Source organism: Meles meles, chromosome 3 (genome assembly GCF_922984935.1).
Source record: "Meles meles chromosome 3, mMelMel3.1 paternal haplotype, whole genome shotgun sequence".
Classification (NCBI taxonomy): domain Eukaryota; kingdom Metazoa; phylum Chordata; class Mammalia; order Carnivora; family Mustelidae; genus Meles; species Meles meles.
The window spans coordinates 97,735,026-97,757,900 of record NC_060068.1 but is presented as its reverse complement, the minus strand read 5'-3'; the positions used below and the strand labels follow the sequence as shown (position 1 = coordinate 97,757,900).

Genomic DNA, 22,875 nt, shown 5'->3' with positions numbered 1-22,875 from the left:
GTATTCTATATTAGCATGGCTATATATGTATCATTCACATTTGAGCCATGCAATATATTATGGTTACATTTCTTTTATTATTCACTCTTCTGTTTTGGTTTTATTACACTTACCACCTCATTTTGTTTACTTGTTACTTGGTTTTCGTGTATTGCTAATTCACTCACAGAACTTTCTGCCAGAAGCACAGATACCCAGTCATCTAGTTTTTAAAAAATATATTGATATTTCAGCTTTATTTTTTATATTTTATTTTTTTTTAGAAAGAGAGGGAGAGAGAGAATTTTTTTTTTTTTTTTACAGAGAGAGCACAAATAGGCAGGTAGAGAGAGAGGAAGAGAAAGCAGGCTCCCGCTGAGCAGAGAGCCCAATATGGGGCCCGATCCCAGGACCCTGAGATCGTGCCTTGAGCCGAAGGCAGAGGTTTAACCCACTGAGCCACCCAGGTGCCCCCAGCTTTATTTTTCAAAAAGCCTCATCTTTAATTCCTCTATCCATCCTTCCAGTATAGACTTGCTATTCCTTAGGCTGTCATCCTAAAAATTAATAACTTTATCTCTTTTCTGTATCATGTTCCATTTTGCATGGATCCCATGTTTTCTCTAATTTTTTTTTTCATCTCCTCACTTGAGTGGAATCTATTTTCCTTCATCTTGAGAAAGGACAGTTAATAAATATGAGATATTACAAATGTCTTTACCTTCATGCTTAATTAACTAAGAGTAAAGTTTTAAGTTGGAAATAATCTCCCCTAAAAGCTTGATACTTTAATACTTTTGAAAGAAAATTTAGAATATTTTTGTAACCTAGATTTAGAAAATTTTCTTGAAACACAGTAAGCAAAATGACTTAAGAAATATAGGCATTGGGGAAGGTGTGTGCTACGGTGAGTGCTGTGAATTGTGTAAGACTGATGATTCACAGACCTGTACCCCTTAAGCAAATAATACATTATATGTTAATTAAAAAAATAGTGGCTCTCAGGGGTAGTCTTTAATACCTTAATTGTACATGAAATTCTAATGATGCTTAAGAAGTTTGATAATCTGAGTTTTAGTCCTTCGTATATGATTCTTTTTCTAAACTCTTCCAAAGTTCTAGGATCTTCATTTTCTGAATACTGAAAATTTAATGATTATAAACCTGGATGTGGGACTTTCTAATTATCGAGCAAGACACTTAGTGGGCCTGTTAAGTCTGAAATTCATGTTCTCTACTCCTGAGAAATTTCCTTATGTTACTTTATTCTCTGAGGATTATTAAAATTTCATTTGAAGGTGTTTTGCTGTTGCCTTTATTGTTTCTTAGGGATTTTTCTTTTCTGTGTTTGTCTTAGCCTGTGTCTTTGATTTTTTTCTTTTTTTTTTTTTTTTAAGATTTTTTATTTATTTGACAGAGAGATCAGAAGTAGGCAGAGAAGCAGGCAGAGAGAGAGGGGGAAGCAGGCTCTCCGCTGAACAGAGAGCCCAATGCTGGGCTCGATCCCAGGACCCTGAGATCATGACCTGAGCCAAAGGCAGTGGCTTATCCCACTGAGCCACCCAGGTGCCCCTTTTTCATTGTTTATTGCTTTAATTTTCAGAAGTTGAAGGTAGAGAAAAATTGGAGAACATGATAGCAAGTATCCTAGTATTTGCCACCAATTTAACAAATTTAATATTCAGATTTCCTTTTAATGAAATAGAATATGACAGGTGAAACTCAAGTGCTGTTTGGTCTCCAATATTGTTCTTATACTCAGTCCTGTTCTCTCTTCCAAGAAGCAAACATTATGACACACGTAGTAACTTTTTAATTCATGCTTTTAATTCTTAAATACACGTAAGTATCTATAAGTAAGTACTTCTTTGTCTTTTCTGCACAATGCTTTATTATACAATAGCTTGCATTTTTCATTCAACACTGTGAGATCTTTCCATGTTGAAATACACAGAAATGATTTAATTTTGTGTCATGTTCCATTTTCTAAATATGTCACTTAATCATTCTTTTATCCATCAACCATTTGTTTTCAGTTCTCTGAACTGCCCAGATTCTTTGCTTGTATTTTTATTGGATCACTTGTCTTTCATTTCTAGGATTTCTTTACAGAATTTGTATGCTGATTAATTGTTGACTATGTTAGGTTACAAATGCCTCCTTCTTGTGTATGTCTTGTCTATTTATGCTCATATTATACATAAATTTTCAGTTTCAATGCAAATATATCAGTATGTCTTTTTTCCATTTTCTAATGTTTATTGCTTTTTTAAAAGTATCATATACAAAGTGCATTTGGAGGAAAAACTGCAAGTTCAAAAGAGTATAAAGAAAAAAACAAAACTTCCCTACAATCCTACCCCTGAGAGCCACTATTTTTTTTAATTAACATATAGTGTATTATTTGCTTAAGGTGTACAGGTCTGTGAATCATCAGTCTTACACAATTCACAGCACTCACCATAGCACACACCTTCCCCAATGCCCCTATTTCTTAAGTCATTTTGCTTACTGTGTTTCAAGAAAATTTTCTAAATCTAGGTTACAAAAATATTCTAAATTTTCTTTCAAAAGGCTTATGTTTTACTTGTGATGTTTAGATTTTAAATTTATCTGGAATGTAGTTTTGTGGTATATAGTGGTGATCTTCCTTAATGTTTTCTTCCAAATTGAAAAGTCACTTGTCCCAACACTGCTTTTGAAAGTCTCTATATTAGTTTCCTAATGCCGCTGTAACAGAGTACCACAACTGGGTGATATTTATTTATTTATTTGTTCAAAGATTTTATGTATTTGTTTGACAAAGAGCAGGAGCAGGAACACAAGCAGGGGGAGTAGGAGAGGGAAAGTTGTCTATTCAGAGAGAAGGGAGCCTGACGTGAGGCTGGATCCCAGGACCCTGGGACCATGACCTGAGAGGAAAGCAGATGCTTAACAACTGAGACACCCAGGCACCCCCACAACTGGGTGATTTAAAACAATAAAAATTTATTCCCTTACGTCTGAAATCAAGGTGTCAGCAGAGCCATGCCAACTCTGAAGCCTCTAGGAGAGAATCTGTTCCATGCCTTTCTCTTAGCTTCGGGCAATGGCTGTTGATCCCTGGCATTTCTTGACTTAAAGATGCATGACTCCAGCATTTGTCTTCACTGTAAAAGGTGTTCACCCTTTGTATGTCTGGGTCTCAGTGTCTCTTGTTAAAAGATACCAGTCATAATAAGATTACCCTACTCCAGTATGATGTCATTTTAACCAATTACATCTGCAGTAACCTTTATCTAAATAATGTCTCATTCTGAAGTTGCAGAAAGGACATGAATTTTGAGGAGACACTGTTCAACCCAGTACACTTGGCATCTGGGTTCTCTTTCAGTTTCCAGTGCTCTCTGTGTCTAACCGTGCACAAAATAGTACTGCATTAATTCTGTGGGCTTCTAATAAGTTTTATTATCTGCTAGTACAAGTCTCCTTTCATTCTCTTTTCAGAATTACATTTTTGACCTTTATTTTTCCAAATGAAATTGAGAATCTGTTTACTTAAATTCATAAAAATCTTACTCCCATTTTCATAAAACTGCAGTAGATTTGTACATTAACTTGGATATCTTTATAGTATTCTTACTACATTTTGTCTTTACATCTATAAGCCCGGTTATCTCCCGGGCCTATACCTCATTTATTTATAATTTCTTCATAAAGCTGTTGCATATCTTTAGACTATTTAATCCTAGGAATTATGTTTTCTTGGTTGAGGCTGTTAATGCTATTTCAAAATTAACAACCTCATCATTTTGTTTAGTAATGAAGAAAAATGCTTAGTATGAAAGTTTATAACATAATAAAAAAACATAATAAATGACCATTCCCTCTAAACCTCAATCACAACAAAACATTGGATAATTAAATAATGTGTATTCTACTTAGGTTTTCATATCCTATTCTACTCTTTCCAATGTGTCTTCCCTCCTTCTTAAACTCAACCCAAACTATAATACTTTAGTGGCTCAATTGTCCTACTTAACCTCTGCCATACATCATTTTAGTCACATTTTAAATCTTTTAAAACGCTTTTTCTGGACTCAGTAACTGTGATGTAAAATTGGCTGAGCTATAACACCCATCGTAGGCACCAGACCAGTTTCTTTCCTTTCCCTTCTCCACCCCTGCCATGCCTGGGCACCCCGGTCCAGGCTGGTCCCCCAGTGAATCAACCTGGTTCACACTTGGTTTGTTCAAGAGTGCCATCTCTGGCTCCATCCAGGATCCATATCTTACACTTGGGGCCTAGCGTGACCCGTAGACACAGCTCCACCCATTCTCTGCCCCCAACAAGGGCCCTGGTTGGGTGTCTGCCAGAGTGGAGTCCCAAAGATTCCGAATCTGGGCTTCTGCATGGGGAGACTTTCTTACTGGAGCCAGCTCGGGCATGGCCCTTTGCTGTCCCACCTGGCCTTAGCCTAGTCTGTTTCTTTTATATAGGTGGTTTTTTTCAAAAGTCTGGTGATACTTGTGTGCCTTTTTGTAATTAGAGTGGAACATTAAAAATGCCAATGAGAAATCAACTTCATGTGCATGGACACCTCTTGTTGGCTGATTGGCTCTACTAAGGAGTGTTTGGGCCAGGCAGTTTTCTTGGGCACAGAAGTTTCCCTAGAGAGGAATCAGCTAGTGTTGTTTAGAGGATTTAAGTTTTTAAAACTGTTTTCTATGTCATTGTGCTGTTATGTTCTTCCCTCTTCCTTACTTCATTGTATTGCACAGACCTTATGCTACCTTTGCTGATTTTTTCATTACAGATTTTTGAATGATTTGAATGATTCCTAGACCCAGCTATTTATGTGAGGGAGTGTCAGGGATTTCTTACCCTGTTTTTTCCAACCAGAGGAACTATTCTTTTTTTATGTATGTGTTTTAAAATGTTTTGTGTGCCTGTTTTTTCTATGCATCTATTTTTAACTTAGAAAAATGTAATAGAGCCAAGGATCTCATTCTTTTCCACCCCCTGCTGCATTTAAAATCTCTTTGTCATTGATAATTAATGTCATTATTTCTTACTACTGCAAGGTATTTCATACACATTATCATCAAGTTTTATTTACCTCCCTATTCCCATGATGGACACTTGAGAAGACCTCCCTCCGCCACCGCAAGGATGAACATTTCTACACTATTCACTTATTAGGCTGTAGTGAGAATGTCTTTAGGTAATGGACTCAGGAAAGGAATTACAAGGTTATGGGTGTATGTGTACTTAATTTGACTAAGTATTTAATACTTGCTTTCTGGAATAACTATACCAGTCTATACTCCCATCAGTTGGACATGAGGGTTTTTATATCTCCATTGATACTTGGTATTTTAATTTTAGCCATTCTGTTGGCTGTAAAGTAAAATTTCATTTTTAAAATGTATTTATCTTATTTTAAGAGCTTAACTCTCCTTTATATTTGTTATTGTTTTAAGTTTCCATTTCTGTAAGTTGCCTCTTCATATTTTTAGTCTATTTTTGTGTTATGCATGTTCTGTTTCTCTTGTTGATTGGCAGGCAGTCCACCTATATTTTAGATATTATGCTTCTGATAGTGAATATCTCCTTCCATTCTGTATCTGTCTTTGTCCATGATGTCCCTTACTGATAAAGAATTTTATTATGAAGTACCTGAAAGAATATTTTTATTTGCTTTCTGATTTGCTTTTGTAGTTTTATTTAAACTCTTCCTTACCCCTATGTCAGAAGTAACCATCTATGTTATATTTAGAGTTTTACCTTTCACATTTAGCTTATAATCATCTAAATCTGTTTTTTTTTTTTAAAAAACAAAACAAAACAAAACATGGTAACCATAATTATTTGAGTGCCAAATCAGAATGTAGTGCATTCAATATGAGTGTACATCCAGGGCTCACAAAAAAGAATCTTTGACATTTGGGTTTTTCTGGTCACCCCAGGCCATGAGTCTTTAGCAATAGCAGTGAAGTTTTTGTTTTGTTTTTTTTTTTAATTGTGGTAAAATAACATAAAATTTACCAACCATTTTTTTAAATTAAAAAAAATTTTTTTTAAAGATTTTATTTATTTATTTGACAGACAGAGGTCACAGATAGGCAGAGAGGCAGGCAAAGAGAGAGGAGGAAGCAGGCTTCCTGCTGAGCAGAGAACCAGACGCGGGGCAGACGCGGGGCTAGGCCACCTGAGCTGAAGGCAGAGGCTTTAACCCACTGAGCCACCCAGGCGCCCCTAAATTAAAAATTTTTTTAATAAGACTTCATTTTTTTAGAGCGGTTTTAGGCTCATAGCAAAATTGAGAAGACATAGAGATTTCCCATATGTACTTATCCCACGCCTGCAGAGCCTCCCCCATTATCAACATTCCCAGCCAGAGTGGTACATTTGTTAGAATTGAAAACCTACAGTGACACATTATAATCACCAAAGTCCATAGTTAGGGCTCACTCTTGGTGTTGTAAGTTCTACAGATTTGGATGAATGTATCCATCATTATGGTACCAAAAAAGAATTTTCACTGCCCTAAAAATCCTCTGTGTTCTGCCTATTCTTCTCTCTTCCTCTTCTTTCCCCTAGCAACCAATAATGTTTTTACTGTCTGCATTGTTTTACCTTTTCTAGAGTGTCATATAGTTGGAATCTTGTAATATGCAGGCTTTTCAAATTGGGTTCTTTCACTTAGTAATGTGCATTTAAGTTTCCTTCGTGTCTTTCCATGGCTTGACAGCTCGGTTTTTGTTTGTTTGTTTTTTGTAAGATTTTATTTATCCATTTGAGAGAGAGAGAGTGAGAGAAGGTATGAGAGGGGAGAAGGTCAGAGAGAGAAGCAGACTGTCCATGTCGCTGGGAGCCCGATGCGGAACTTGGTCCCAGGACTCCGGGATCATGACCTGAGCTGAAGGCAATTGCTTAACCAACTGAGCCACCCAGACGCCCAGTTTTTCTTTTTCTTTTCTTTTTTAAGCAGTGAATAATATGCTGTTGTCTGGATGTAACACAGTTTTTAATTCATTTACCTATTGAAAGACATCTTGACTGCCTCCAAGTTTTGGTGATTAAAAATAAAGCTGCTAGAAACACATCTGTGTACAGGTTTTTGTGTGAATATAAGTTTTCATCTCCTTTGGGTAAATACCAAGGAACATGCTTGCTGGATGATATGGTAGGAGTGGGTTTACTTTGTACATGTACATGTAAATGTACATTCCCATCAGAAATAAGTAAGGATTTCTGTTGCTATACATTCTTGCTAGTATTTTGTATTTTCAAGTGTTATGAATTTTGGCCATTCAGAAAGGTATGTAGTGGTACCTTATTGTTTTAATTTGCATTTCTCTGTTGTATCTTTTTTTTTTTTTTAAGATTTTTTATTTATTTATTTGACAGACAGAGATCACAAGTAGGCAGAGAAGCAGGCATAGAGAGAGAGGACGAAGCAGGCTCCCCGCTGAGCAGAGAGCCTGATGCGGGGCTCAATCCCAGGACCCTAAGACCATGACCTGAGCCGAAGGCAGAGGCTTAACCCACTGAGCCACCAAGGCGCCCCTCTGTTGTATCTTTTAAAGCTTTGGACCCTTTTTTTTTTTTTTTTTTTTAAATGAGAGGATCAGCAATTTTTTTTTTTATTTGTTTATTTGACAGACAGAGATCACAGATAGGCAGAGAGGCAGCCAGAGAGAGAGGAAGGGAAGCAGGCTCCCTGCTGAGCAGAAAGCCTGATGCGGGGCTCGATCCCAGGACCTTGGGATCATGACCTGAGCCGAAGGCAGAGGCTTTAACCCACTGAGACACCCAGGCGCCCCGGACCCATTTTTTAATTAGGTTTGTTTTCTTATTGTTGAGTTTTAAGAGTTCCTTGTATGTTTGGGTTAATAGTCCTTTATAGGATGTGTCTTATGCAAATATTTTCTCCCAGGGTATGGCTTGTTTTCTCATTCTTTTGACATTGCCTTTTGCAGAGCAGAAGCTTTTTGTTTTGTTTTGTTTTTTAAGATTCTATTTATTTATTTATTTGAGAGAGAGAGCATGCAAGAGCAGTGGGAGGAGCAGAGGAAGAAGGACAAGCAGACTCCATGCTGAAAGTGGAGCCTGATACTGGGCTGGATACAACTACCCTGAAATAATGACCTGAGCTGAAATAAAAAATCAGTTGCCTAACTGACTGAGCCACCCAGGTGCTTCCCCCAACCCTATTATTTTTTATTATTATTTTTTAAGATTTTAGCAGAGCAGAAATTTTTGACTTCAGTGAAGTTTAGCTAATCAATTGTGTATTTAATAGATCATGTGTTTGGTGTTTATCTAAAAAGTTATCTCCATAACCAAAGTCATCTAGGTTTTCTACTTTGTTATCGTCCAGGAGTTTTATAGTTTTGCATGTACATTTAGATTTGTGATCTATTTTGAGCTAATTTTTGTGAAGGGTGTAAGGTTGGTTCTAGGTTCTTTTATCCTCCCCTCGTGTGGATGTTTAGTTCTAGCACCATTCGTTGAAAAGACTGTGTTTGCTCCATTGTATTGCCTTTGCTACTTTGTCGAAGATCAGTTGACCATATATTTATATGGATATTTCTTGGTTCTTCAGTCTGTTTTATTGATTATTCTTTTGTTAATACTACACTGTCTTGATCACTATAGCTTTGTAATAGTTGCATAGTGTCAGTCATCCAACTTTGTTCTTCTCCTTCAATATTATGTTGACTATTCTAGGTATAGAATGTAAACTCTCCACATAAACTTTAGAATCAGTTGGTCACTATCTACAAAATAAACTTGCTAGGATTTTGATTGGGTTAGCATTGAATCTAGAGATCAATTGGGAAAGAATTGACATCTTGACAATAAAGAGTTTTCCTGTCTATGAATGTGAAATGTCTTTCTGTTTATTTAATTCTTGGATTTGTTCCTGAGAGTTTTATAGTTATCCTCATATAGATCTTCTATACATTTTATATATTTATATTCACCTGTTTCTTTTTTTTTGAGTATTAATGTAAATGGTAATGTGTTTTTATTTTCAAAGTCAATTTATGTTACTGGTATACAAGAAAGCAGTTGATTTTATATATTAATCTGGTATCCTGGATCTTTGTTATAACTGCATATTAGTTCCAAGAGTTTTTTGTCATTATTTTGGATTTTCTACATAGATGATCAAGTCATTTGTGAAAAAAGACAGTTTTATTTCTTCTCTCCCAATACGTGTGCCTTTCGTTTTCTTTTCTGGCCTTATTACTTTAGCTACACTTGCAGTATGATATTGAAAAAGTGATGAAAGGGCACATCTTTGACTTGTACTTGATTTTAGTTGAAAAACTTTTGAGTTTCTCATTATTAAATATGATATTAGCTGTGGGTTTTTTGTAGATTGTCTTTATCAAGTTGAATACATTTTCCCTATTTAACCATTTTTTTAAAAGATTTATTTATTTTTAGAGCATACTTGCATGCAAGCAGGGTGGAGGGGCAGAAGGAGAGGGAGAAAAAGAATCTGAAGCAGACTCCCAGTGGAGCTGGATATAGGACTCGATTTTATGACCCAGAGATCAAGACCTGAGCGGAAATCAAGAGTCAGCTACTCGACTGAGCCACTGAACCATTCTTAAGTGTACATTTGAATCCATTCTTTTGAATCTGATATAAAATACAGATCCCATTTTTCCCAGCACCCTCTGTTAAATATTTGAATCCATTCTTTTGAATCTGATGTGAAATACAGATCCCGTTTTTCCCTGTATAATGTAACCCAGTTTTCCCAGCACCATCTGTTAAATATTCTCTTTTCTTTATTGATGTGTGATGAAAATTTCATCTCACAAAATTTTGTTCTCCCTTTTTTGTCTTAAAGCAATGGATAAAACCTACCATTCACTAAATAGGAAGTTTCTTTCCATTTCTGCTCAAATACTAGTTTTGTTTACAAAAGGCACTTGAGGGGTGCCTGGGTGGCTCAATTGGTTAAGTGTCCCACTCTTGATTTTGGCTAAGGTCATGATCTCAGGGTCATGAGACTGAGCCCCATGTCAGGCTTTGTGCTCAGTGGAGAACCTGATTGAGAGTCTCTCTCTCTCCCCCCCTGACTTCTCCCTTTGCTGCTCCTCCCCTTTGTCTCAATTTAAAAAAAAAGGGGGGGCAGTTGAACGTTAAAAAATGCCTTTTTTAGGGGGGGAAATACTGACTTCTCTTGTCTCCTTTAAATCTCTTAGTGTAGTGATATAAGTAGAATTCTTTAAACTTGAAGTAACTTTGTGTTCCTAGGATAAACCCTGAATAGCTGTTTTATTGCAGTATTCAATGAAATGAAATGCTTTATTTAGCACTTTTTTTTTCTCCCTGTCTCTTTTTTTTTTTTAGAGAGAATGTGTACAAGCAGGGGTGGGATGATGAGGTGCAAAGGGAGAGGGTGAAAGAAAATCTCAAGCAGGCTCCGCACTCAGTGCTGAGCCCAGTCTCACGACCCTGAGATCATGACCTGAGCTGAAATCAAGAGTGAGACTTAACTGGCAGAGCCAACCAGGCTCCCCTATTTAGCACTTTTAAACTAAGAAAGATTGCCCTCTTTTTTTTTTTTTCTTGTGTTGTCCTAATTCAATTTTGGTTTTATGTCATCTTTTTTTTTTTTAAAGATTTTATTTATTTATTTGACAGAGAGAGATCACAAGCAGGCAGAGAGGTAGGCAGAGAGAGAGAGAGAGAGAGGAGGAAGCAGGCCCCTGCTGAGCAGAGAGCCCGATGCGGGACTCGATCCCAGGACCCCGGGACCATGACCTGAGCCAAAGGCAGAGGCTTAACCACTGAGCCACCCAGGCGCCCCTGTCTTTCATCTTTTTAAAAAAATAAGCTCTAGAACATGGAAATTACCTGTTTATTACAAGTTTAGTTGCCTTTGTTAGTATATGTGTCTAGATCAGATTCTTCTTTTCTTAAAAAAAATTTTTTTTTGCAGCATAGTATACACACACACATTCAGTATTTTTAAGTAAGATATAAATCATAAATGTACAACTCACTGAATTTGAACAAGCTGAATACACCAAATCAAGAAACAAAGCATTAGTGGAACTCTAGAAATCCCTGTATGTCTTCCTTTAAGGCTCTATCACTCTGACTAGGAGTAACTGCTCTTCTAATTTCTAGCAATCTAGATCAGTTTTTCCTATAAATAGGAATCATACAAAATGAAACTATACATTATATTCCCTTGTATTCAAACTTCTCTCCATGTTATTAGAAGTAGTTATAGGTTATTTATGGATATATAGTATTCCAGCTATATCATAAGTTGTATTAATGGGCATGTGGGTAGTTTTCCTATTTTGAACATTTCTGTTAGGCATATTTTTCTGGTATGTCTTTTGGTGGATGTAAGAATCTTGTTACTTGGAATGTGGTTGACAGACAAGTAGCATCAATGTCACCTGTGAATTTCCTAGAAATGCAGAGTCTAGGGGTGCCTGGGTGGCCCATTTGGTTGAGCATCTGAGTTTGGCTCAGGTCATGATCTTAGAATCATGGGATAGAGCCCTTTGCCCACCTTCCTGCTCTGTGGGGAGTCTGCTTCTCCCTCTCCCTCTGCCCTACCCCCCGCCCACTTGTGTGGGCTTTCTCACTCTCAAATGAAAAAACAAACAAACAAACAAAAAAAAACAAAAGAACTGCAGATCTAATGGTCTACCCAGAACTCTGCTGGATTACAGTCTACATTTTGATAAGATTCCCAGACAATTTTTGTGCACATTGCTTTCATAATTACATTATCTGTTTGGAAAGACTGAACATTGATGATTTATAAATGTTTAGTCTTTGAGCTACTTGGGATACTGAAGGGGATTAGACATTAGAAAGCGGGGAGCCCTAAAAACTGAGAAGTTGTTTCAGAACTTTTTGCCACCAAGTCCTCATCTTCCCTTACCCTTTTTTTTTTTTTAAGATTTTATTTATTTATTTGACAGACAGATTACAAGTAGGCAGAGAGGCAGGGGGAGCGGGCGGGCACAGAAGCAGGCTTCCTGCTGAGCAGAGAGCCCGATGTGGGACTCGATCCCAGAACCCTGGGATCATGACCTGAGCCGAAGGCAGCGGCTTAATCGACTGAGCACCCAGGTGCCCCTTCCCTTACCCTTTTTACCTTGGGTTAAGCAGATCACTTTGGAGGCAAGTTGTAAGATTACAGGAGTATTAGAGCTCATAGTGAAGTACCATAGTCCTTTGTTCTTTTGCTTGGTGGTTAAATATGTGGATTTCTTTTAAGTTATTCAAAATTTGCTCCTCCTTCCTGGATCTGGTCCAAATGTGATTATATGTGGGATGTATTCTTTGGTCATTTAGTGGGAATTACTTTCATTAATTTCATTTTAAATGGAGTTCCTTTTTATTTCATTTGATAGGCTTCAGAGCACTAAAGAACAATATCTGTGCTTCATCATTTATTAGCATCATGGGCTTCTTTACCAATATTTTTCTTACTGAGTATTTATTACGATGGGGATTGAACTGGTAAAACTCAGTGATGGCATATCATTAAATTCATGAAAGTGAGAGCAACAAGCCCTATAATGAGTTTAAAAAATTGAAGTAATTGCCTATTTCCTCTTAACTATATGCTAATAGCAAAGAAGACAGGATGGATTCTTTATTAGAACCTTCTATTTTTGGACCATCATATTTAGATTCTACCTTGAGCTTTTTAAAAATTTTACATGCTCTTTTCTGTGAGCCCTAAAAATATTTATATCTGTCCTCTGTTTTACTTTTCAAATTTGAATGACTAATAGGGTGTTTTCCAAAATTATTTTCAACTTGTCCTCTAATTTACCCTCTGGAGATGGCAAGGTGCCTCTCACAGTTTTACTGTACCGAATGTGTACAGGTCTTCAATAAGTAGGTCTTTAAGTCTGATAATTGAGTTCAAATTTGAAGTCCAGTCTTCATGCTGGCTGGATGACCTTAGTGAATTTGGCTAGGTTCTCTAAACTATTTGTTTTCTCATTTTTTAAATGAAGACAATACCTTTTATGTTTAAGTGTTAAATAAGCTAGTTAATATATATAAAGGCCTAACATAGCATAGTGCCTGGTATTTATGGTCCTCAAGTGATAATTTTCTTCTGCACATCTGATAACAATTACCTATCTTGAATTTGACTATTTGTTTCTGTTGTCAACTAATTTTACTTTGATGGTAATAAACTACTTGAATCTTAAGTTTTTCTTTTTGGGTGTTAACGTACTCTGTTTTTCTTTTTTTTCTGTCTGCTTTTAGTTCCAATAATTTAAATTGTTTTTGGAATGGGTATAGTTGAGGACAGTTTTGAAATGGAAATCCTGCCTTCTAGACCTAGCACCTGTAGATTGTGTTATTTTGTGATTTTTTTACTTCATTTCATCTTTTTCTAAAAGCAAACTTGGCAACACCTATCCTGATTCCTAACAGGGTTGTTATAAGGATAAAGATCAAATGAGGTGATGCATATAAAGTCATTTTGTAAAGCGTAAAGCTGTATACCACTGTAGAATGCTTTTGTGGAAGGAGACAGTACTTTGTATTGTTTAATTAGATCTGTTGCACTTGATCTTATTTCACCAAACAAGTCCTGTAACTGTTGGGGAAAGAAAATATATATAATGAGAATTTGCTTTTCTTTCCAGACATGGTTGGAAATTTATTAAAATAGGCGAAGCCATATAGGAATATAACCATATCAGGTTTTCATTCTCAATACCAAGTGTGGTTAAGGCTTGTGTGATACAGCATCATAGGCATTTTAGTCAAGCAGTTACAGTGCTTACAAAGCTTTCTCACTCTGTGACCCTTTCTCTACCAGTAGGCATAATAGGGTATAGCTTGTACATATTTAACTATGTTTGCTTGACTTGAGTGAGGTTTCAGAACACAAGATTCCATGCTCTTATTAGGAAATCATTTTTTTTAAGATTTTTTTTTTAGAATTTATTTGACAGAGAGAAAGAGATCACAAGTAGGCAGAGAGGCAGGCAGAGGGAGAGGGAGAAGCAGGCTCTTCACTGAGCAGAGAGTCCAATGCAGACTCAATCCCAGGACCCTGAGATATTGACTCAAGCCGAAGGCAGAGGCCCAACGCACTGAGCCACCCAGGCGCCCCATTATTAGGAAATCATCTATCCTTTTGCCTCCCCCACACTTACTTTTATGGTAATTTTAATTTTTGGCTTTCCATCTTAGTAATTGGGTTTTTGTCATAGAATTTGGGAGAAGTATGGATCTCGATACTGTAGTAACCAAATGGACATGTATCATGTGGATCTTAAGTTCAACATGGGTTAGATGAAGAGTTACTTGAAATTATAGCAGTTGAAGAGAGAGAGAAAAAAAATCAGTAGTGGTGAAATAATATAAATGTCAAAGATAGAAGAAATCCTGGAAGCATATATAGGAATTTCAATTAATTGAGTAAAGGATATTTTAGTTTGTTACTTGAGGGTAAAACAATTCCTGTTGACTCTTAAGAGCTTGCAGTGTCTTAAATATGTTACTTTCTTATGTATTTGAGTGCCGCTGTACTGAAGTTGGCGTTATAAGTTGATTCAAGATGGAAGCATACTCCTTTTCCATTGATGTCTTTGTGCCACAGCTTGGGAACTACCAGTCTAAGACTAGTGCTGTTCATTAGAACTCTCTGCAATGACGGAAATATTTTTTAATTGCACTGGCTAATATAGCCACAGGGTGTACTTGAAATGCGACTAATGAGTACAACTGAGGAATTGAAGTTTTGATTTTGCTTATTTTAATTAGCTTAATTTTGATTTTAAATGGTCACATATGGGTAAGGATGGTAGTATTACACAGCATAGCTTTAAAATTTGAGCAAGTTGACGCATGGCTGTTCTTATCTTGTATATTTGGGGAGAGCCTGGCAAACATTAGAAGTTAGTATTTAGAGAATTGCTAATTTTTCTGGCTGTGTCCTTGTTCTTTTAATATCACCTTCTCTTTTCTGTTTACTGTGTGCCAAAAGTATGCAACTTTTTAGTGCTACTGTAACTGGTACTTCCATGTGGAATCCCTTGAATGTTGGAGCAGTTAGAATTTGAGTAAATCTTTCTTAAGTTGTCTTTGAACTCTATGATCTGAGAGCATTTGAACTTAACTTGGTTACTACTGTCTGAAATTCAGCAGTCTTTTGGTTACCTGATGAAATGTATAACCTCAGCAAGAGAGGCTACACATGTGAACTGTGAAACACATGTGAACTGTGATGCCAGAATCAGGCAAGAAGGGGAACATACAGAAGAGGGATTGTAGGTTAAATTTTTTTTTGCACTTTTTTTTACTTAGGAAGTCTTCTTTTACTGGTTAGCTATGTGGGCAACTAGTTAGAATTAAAAATTCAAAGAATACTTGTTACCTTGTGACTTTGTTGAATCTTTATTGAAGACATTTTCATAAAAATACTATATTTAAAATGTCATATGCAAATTATAAATCTTAAAAAATATTTTGATTTATCACGTGTTTAAAAACATTACTATTACTGTTAGCTTATATACTGTTAGCATATAAGTATATAGCTTATGTACTCTTTTTCTGTTCTCTCCTGTCCAATTCCTATCCTATATTGTTTTCCTTTCTTTGTTAACATATTAAATATGTATGTCTCCCCAAACACTGCGTTTAACTTTGCTTCTTTGAGTTTTACAATACTGGTATCTTACTATTTATAGTCTTTTTCTGCAATTTACATTTTTCATGCAGTGTTGTTTTTAAAGTGTATTCATGTTGTCAGTCAGTTGTTTTGGTCTGTTTGTAATTGTACTCTCTTGTATGAATATACTACACATATGCAATATATATAATACTACATAATAAAGTATGGAGCACAATATATGTGATACTCTCTTGTGCAACTGTGCCACATATCTTTATTCTCTTCTTGATGTATGTTTGAGTTGTTTCCCTTTTGCTAGTATTAGCAGAGCTGCCATGAATGTCCCTTTGTTTGCTAAGTATATATATATTTTTTTAAGATTTTATTTATTTATTTGACAGAGGGAGAGCACAAACGGGGGAGTGGCAGACAGAGGGAAAGGGAGAAGCAGGCTCCCCGCTGAGCAGGAGGCCTGATGCTTAGTCCTAGAACCCTGGGATCATGACCTGAGCTAAAGGCAGACACTTAACCTACTGAGCCACCCAGGCACCCCTAAGTGTATGTTTTTAAGTCATAAATCCTGTTGGGTTATTTCATGTACTTTTTATCTATGGAGATAGTTTTTTTTTCTTTTTGATATGTTAATGTTATAAATTACCTTTTTAAGATGTTGTGATGTTAAAATACCCTTGTATACTGGACTTAATCCCATTGGTCATAATGTTTTATCTATTTAGTTTCTTATTGGGTTTGTTTTGCTAATGATTGTTATGGAGATTTTACATCCACTTTTGATTAAGAGATATTTTCTTCATTCCTTGACATGTTGAAGTCAGGTTGACTTTGGTGGAATGAATTGGGGAATAATTCCTCTTTCTGTTTCCTGGGAGGGTTATATGTCATTGGAATGATTTGTTCTTTGAGAGTTAGATAGAACTCATGTGTAAAACTATATCTAGGCTTGATGCAGAGATTTAAGTACTGATTTAGTTTCTCTATGACAATTAATATACTTTCTTTTTTTTTTTTTTTAAAGATTTTATTTATTTATTTGATAGAGAGAGATCACAAGTAGACAGAGAGGCAGGCAGAGAGAGAGAGAGAGGGAAGCAGGCTCCCTGCTGAGCAGAGAGCCCGATGCGGCACTCGATCCCAGGACCCTGAGATCATGACCTGAGCCGAAGGCAGCGGCTTAACCCACTGAGCCACCCAGGCGCCCGACAATTAATATACTATCAAATACATTCTTTCAGAGCTAGGATCAAGATTTAGTTTGTAGCTTCACTATAATATATGATTTGTGCTTGTTCCCCTATGTTCTTAGCTGTTTTTGGTATTGGGAAACTTAAAACTGTTTTGCAGTTAGTCATATGGTTGAAAAAAACTATCTCCTTCCTTTGATACATATTTTGTTTTACTGAATAAGGTTTAGTCACCCTTTATTTTTCTTTTGGAGAACTTCCTTAGGTAGGCTACTAGGCTGTTTGTCTTTCTTACCAATTTATAGAGTTCTTCCTTTGTCATGGGAGGTGGCACATTGAAAAGGTTAAAAGTTTGTGTACCACCAAGATACTTATTTTGACTTGCTTCAAATTGTTACTTGATTTAGAAATGGATGATGGACCTTCTCAAAGAGATCATTTCATGAGAAGCGGATTTGCCTCTGGGAGGAGTATGGGAAACAGAGGTAAATATCTTTGTCTTTCCTTAATCTTATCAACTTGAATGGTGGAAAGAATAGAGACTATTATGACTGTTCAGTGCAAAGCTGTATTTGTTATATCTCACTGCACAGTAGACTTTGAAATAATGAGTGTCATTTGTTCAATTAACAGTTCTCTTTTTGCTTTTTCCTTTCCTGGGATAGTAGGAAATAGTTAAGTTGATAAAATAGATGGGTTAAATAGATTGGTTAAAAATAGTTGCTTTACAGACCTACTTATTAATATTGATTATTGATATTCAGTAATTGGAATAGAAGGAAAGTTTGTAAAAGCTTCAGAGATCTGGGTGAGAAGGATCTCTTTTTGAAGTTTTTACTTCTCAAGAAAAGGCAGTATGGAAGCATTTCTGTTAATTTATTAGTATTACCAGGTTATTTCCCCGAACTTGGAACTTCTTATTTTTAGAACAACCAGTACTTGATTTGATAGATAATGGTATAGCGAAATACCTTCCTACAGTGATTTTTTAATTTAATAATAAAATACTGACAGTATTTTGCTTTATGTTTTAGTATAGGGCCATAAAATACTAGAACTACCAATTTATTTAAAAATACATATAATCATTTATTTCTTTGATAGGAAGCATAAGTTAAGGCTAATTGGTAGTTTTAAATATATGTAACACTTAATCTTGAATTCATTAGATGTTAATTGAAAGATTTTACTTCTAGGTATTTTTATTCATTGGAGACACTAAAGGTTGATGTGTAGTATTTTCTTTGATACTTGGAAAACTTAATTTATTGTTTAGATTCAGTTAAGACAGATGTGGATCTATAGATGCATGTGTTTTTCAAGATTTTATTTATTTGAGAGAGAAGGAGCGAGAGCAAGTGGGTTCACAGGAGCAGGGGGAGGGGCAGAGAGGGGGAGAAATAGACTCCCTGCTGAGCAAGGAATCTCACATGGGGCTCCATCTCAAAACCCTGAGATCATGACCTGAGCTGAAGTCAAGAGTGGGATATTTAACCTAGTGAGCCACCCAGGTGCCCTGAGAAATGTTTTAAATTAATTAGCAATATTTTAATTTTCAAATTCAGAGTGTATATTCATAGATCTTGTTAAAGTTTTACATGAATTGAAGATGCTTTTTTTCTTTTTTAAATGAAGTGTAGTTTACACACAACGTTACATTAGTTTCAGCTATACAGTATAGCTGTTGCACAACTCTATAGATTATGCTGTGCTCACCACAAATGTAGCTACCATCTGTCACCATACAACATTATTAACAACACTAATGACTATATTTTCTTTACTGTATCTTTTATCTGTGTGATTTATTCATTCTGTAATTGGAAGCCTGTATCTCCGAATAAAGGGTTTTTAAAATGAAAAAATCATCACTGAAGTAGATTTTATTACACATTGTTAATTCCATATATGTTATGTTGAAAAACACATTAAATTTCTGATCAAAACTCTTGGTTAAGGGGCACCTGGGAGGCTCAGTGGGTTAAAGCCTCTGCCTTCGGCTCAGGTCATGATCCCAGGGTCCTGGGATTGAGCCCCACATCGGGCTCTCTGCTCGGCAGGGAGCCTGCTTCCTCCTCTCTCTCTGCCTGCCTCTGTGACTACCTGTGATCTCTGTCTGTCAAATAAATAAATAAAAATCTTCAAAAAAAAAAAAACTCTTGGTTAAATGTTGATACTTTAAAAGTTATCATTGTACTATGTATAATCTTGGAATTTCGCAGACCCATGACTGTAACTCCTTTCTCTTATTGTTAATGTAACTTTAGTTTCAATCTCTGATATTTTTTTTCAGAGCTTTCATAGCTAGTAATTTATTTTTGAAATTGACTCTTAATTCTTATACTATTAATCACTTTTCATGTTCTGTGAACTATGACCTAAATAGTTTTAATTTCTTGAATCTTCACACACATCTTTAGAATTTGATGAAAATATGAGATAATTGCTCAAACACAATTTTGCGCATGGCTTTAGGAGTTTTGCAGATCATTTTACTGCCTTTGTATTAGGATATTATTTAGTTAGATAAGACACAATTTATGAAGACCACAAGATAATGCTTTAATTTTTTCTAGTGATAGTTTAAAGTGGCAGTTCATGTCATTTTGGCTGTCTTTTGTTCCATTTTTTTGTTTTAAATAGCCATGCTTCTTGCCATACCAACTCTGTTCTCAAAATTCTTAACTCCAGTGGTAGAGAAACACATGGAAAGAAATAGAGTGTGCTCTGGGAATGTGGAAGGATTGATTGTGATTGGAGGTCTGAAAGACTTCATAGAGGAGATAGCCTTTGAACTGGGGTTTTGAAGAGTGAAAAGAATTTTGATAGGAAAAATAGGAAAATAGGGAATGCCATGCTTAAGGAGTATGTAGGAATGTAGAAAATAGAAGTTCACAGCATGGAGTATGGGAAGTTGTTTGGTGTGAATTAAAGTGTTGGGTGCTCAGTGTTGTGTAGTTGGAGGTAAAGCTCACAAGGATAACGTGAGGAAAGATCCTGGATGGGTGGAGATGTGACTAAGGGAGTGGTAATTGCAGTTTTTATTTCTTTATTATGTAGTTCCATCCTAAATTGAGTTTTAAAAGTGGAAAGATTGAGAGAAGTTTAAATGCTAACAAAGTGAGTAAGTAATAAGTAATTAAAAAACAGGACAAGAGTATAAAATTTTCAATAGCAGGACTGTGATACTGGGGCATTAATAGCTGGCTCTATTCAGAGTGAGGTTTCAATATACAGAAAATCATAGAGTTGAACTTCCTGATAACAGGTCACTGGTAAAATAAAAACTAGTAGAAAGCTGTATTTCACCAATAGTATGTTTATGTTTTTATGTTGGTATTATAATTGAAGAATTTTTTTTTTTTTTTAAAGATTTATTTATTTGACAGATAGAGACCACAAGCAGGCAGAGAGGCAGGCAGAGAGAGAGGAGGAAGCAGGCTCCCAGCTAAGCAAAGAGCCCGATGCGGGGCTCGATCCCAGCACCCCGGGACCATGACCCGAGCCGAAGGCAGAGGCCTCAACCCGCTGAGCCACCCATCAAGAATGTTTAAATAGAAGTTGTGGGAGATTTTATCTTTTTAAGTTCCTGTACTTCTTTCTCCCCCATCCTTGGATGTCCCTTTATGTCAGAGATTCATTTTTCATTTAAAAAATTTTTTTTTCCCATTTTATTTATTTTTTCAGCGTAACAGTATTCATTGTTTTTGCACAACACCCAGTGCTCCATGCAAAACGTGCCCTCCCCATTACCCACCACCTGTTCCCCCAACCTCCCACCCCTGACCCTTCAAAACCCTCAGGTTGTTTTCCAGAGTTCATAGTCTCTTATGGTTCGCCTCCCCTTCCAAAATTTTTTTTTTTTTTAATAAACATATAATGTATTTTTATCCCCAGGGGTACAGGTCTGTGAATCGCCAGGTTTACACACTTCACAGCACTCACGATAGCACATACCCTCCCCAATGTCCATAGCCCCCTCCCCCTCTCCCAATCCACCTCCCCGCAGCAACCCCCAGTTTGTTTTGTGAGATTAAGAGTCATTTATGGTTTGTCTCCCTCCCAATCCCATCTTGTTTCATTTATTCTTCTCCTATCCCCCTAACCCCCCATGTTGCTTCTCCATGTCCTCATATCAGGGAGATCATATGATAGTTGTCTTTCTCTGATTGACTTATTTCACTAAGCATGATATGCTCTAGTTCCATCCACGTTGTCGCAAATGGCAAGATTTCATTTCTTTTGATGGCTGCATAGTATTCCATTGTGTATATATACCACATCTTCTTTATCCATTCATCTGTTGATGGACATCTAGGTTCTTTCCATAGTTTGGCTATTGTAGACATTGCTGCTATAAACATTCGGGTACACGTGCCCCTTCGGATCACTATGTTTGTATCTTTAGGGTAAATACCCAGTAGTGCAATTGCTGGGTCATACGGTATTCTTAAGTAATCTCTACACTGAGCACAGGGCTTGAATTTACCACCCTGAGATCAAGAGTTGCATGCTCTACCAGCTGAGCCAGTCAGATGCCCTCCCCCAACTTTTTATTTATTTATTTATTTTTAGATTTTATTTATTTATTTGACAGAGAGAGATCACAAGTAGGAAGAGAGGCAGGCAGAGAGAGAGAGAGAGGAGGAGGCAGGCTCCCCGCCGAGCAGAGAGCCCGATGTGGGGCTCAATCCCAGGACCCTGGGATCATGACCTGAGCCGAAGGCAGAGGCTTAACCCACTGAGCCACCAGGTGCCCCATGACCCCCGACTTTTTATTTTTTTTATTTTTAATTTTTATTTGACAGAGAGAGATCACAAGTAGTAGAGAGGCAGGCTGAGAAGAAGCTCTCTGCTGAGCAGAGAGCCCGCGATGCGGGACTTGATCCCAGGACCCCGAGATCATGACCCGAGCAGAAGGCAGCGGCTTAACCCACTGAGCCACCCAGGCGCCCGTCCCCGCCGACTTTTTAAAAGATCTTATTTTTCAGTAATCCCAAAGATTTAATTCCTAGTTTTTGATGACACAATTTTATGTTTTAACTCTCTCTGAACATTTTCAGATGCTGGCGAGTCTAATAAAAGAGAGAATACATCCACAATGGGTAGTTTTGGAGTTGGAAAGAGTTTTGGAAACAGAGGTAAACTGCTTATGGTATCTTAGAATCACAGTTTGAGTGAACCCTAGTTTATTTCTGTACTCAAGGCTCCCTCGCCTTGTGTTTATTTTGAAATGATGTATCTTTTCAAGGAAAATCCTTTTTATCATCTAATCATATATTGAGGCTATTGGGCACTTACTTTTGTGTCATAATTGTGTATTAAATTTCTCTGCTAAAAAGGGATGTTATATTTTTCGAACCTGAGATACTAAGTGACTTTATGTATGCATTCTGCATATAAATTTAACATTTCAGATACTAATTGATTAGTCTGTATTGCCATGGTTTAATATATTTAATATTTTATAATTTAGCTTAAATACTGATTGATAGCCATATTATAGTGACCTTTAATTTTAATGGATATTAATCCCTGAATAGCTTTGCACTAAAGACAATTTTATTAAGATTCAATATTTTAAAATTTTGTGAAATATTACTGATGAATGCTTTTAAAATTAATTTTAATGATGTATCTGTATGCTCCAGAGACACACAAATCTAGATACAGGTTTTTATTATATGAGAAATTTGAAAGCAAAGCTAAATGAAAGATATAAAAAAATTTTGTAAACAAAAAATGTTGGAAGAATTTCCTTATTACTGAAATGGGAAAAATTATGGGATATTGAATTATAATTTAGTTGCATTGTCCTCTGGCAGTTGAAGAGATTGAGTTAATTTATAAGGTTTTAAAAACTTGGATCTTTTGAATAGGAAGTATATAGTGTTTATGTTGATATATACTGCTGTTCTGACCATCTACATATATGATACCTGAGGTAGTATAACACTGACTGGACCTTTTACCTTATTTAATTGACACAAGGCAGAAGTCATAATGTAACTTGTGTGAGTTTTCATTCAGTATATGTATATATAGCTCTATGTGGTTTATTT

The 22,875-nt window shown here is 36.3% G+C and overlaps 1 protein-coding gene across 3 annotated transcripts in view; it reads left to right on the top strand.

Annotated features, from left to right (window-relative positions):
* Nucleotides 1-22,875, top strand: part of DDX4 (DEAD-box helicase 4) — a 76,370-nt gene that overhangs the window by 13,356 nt on the left and 40,139 nt on the right. For all 3 annotated transcript variants that reach the window (XM_046000164.1, XM_046000165.1, XM_046000163.1), the window contains exons 3-4: nt 17,221-17,298; nt 21,877-21,954. In XM_046000164.1, the coding sequence (XP_045856120.1) occupies nt 17,221-17,298; nt 21,877-21,954 (156 nt within the window). The remainder of the gene's footprint in view (nt 1-17,220; nt 17,299-21,876; nt 21,955-22,875) is intronic.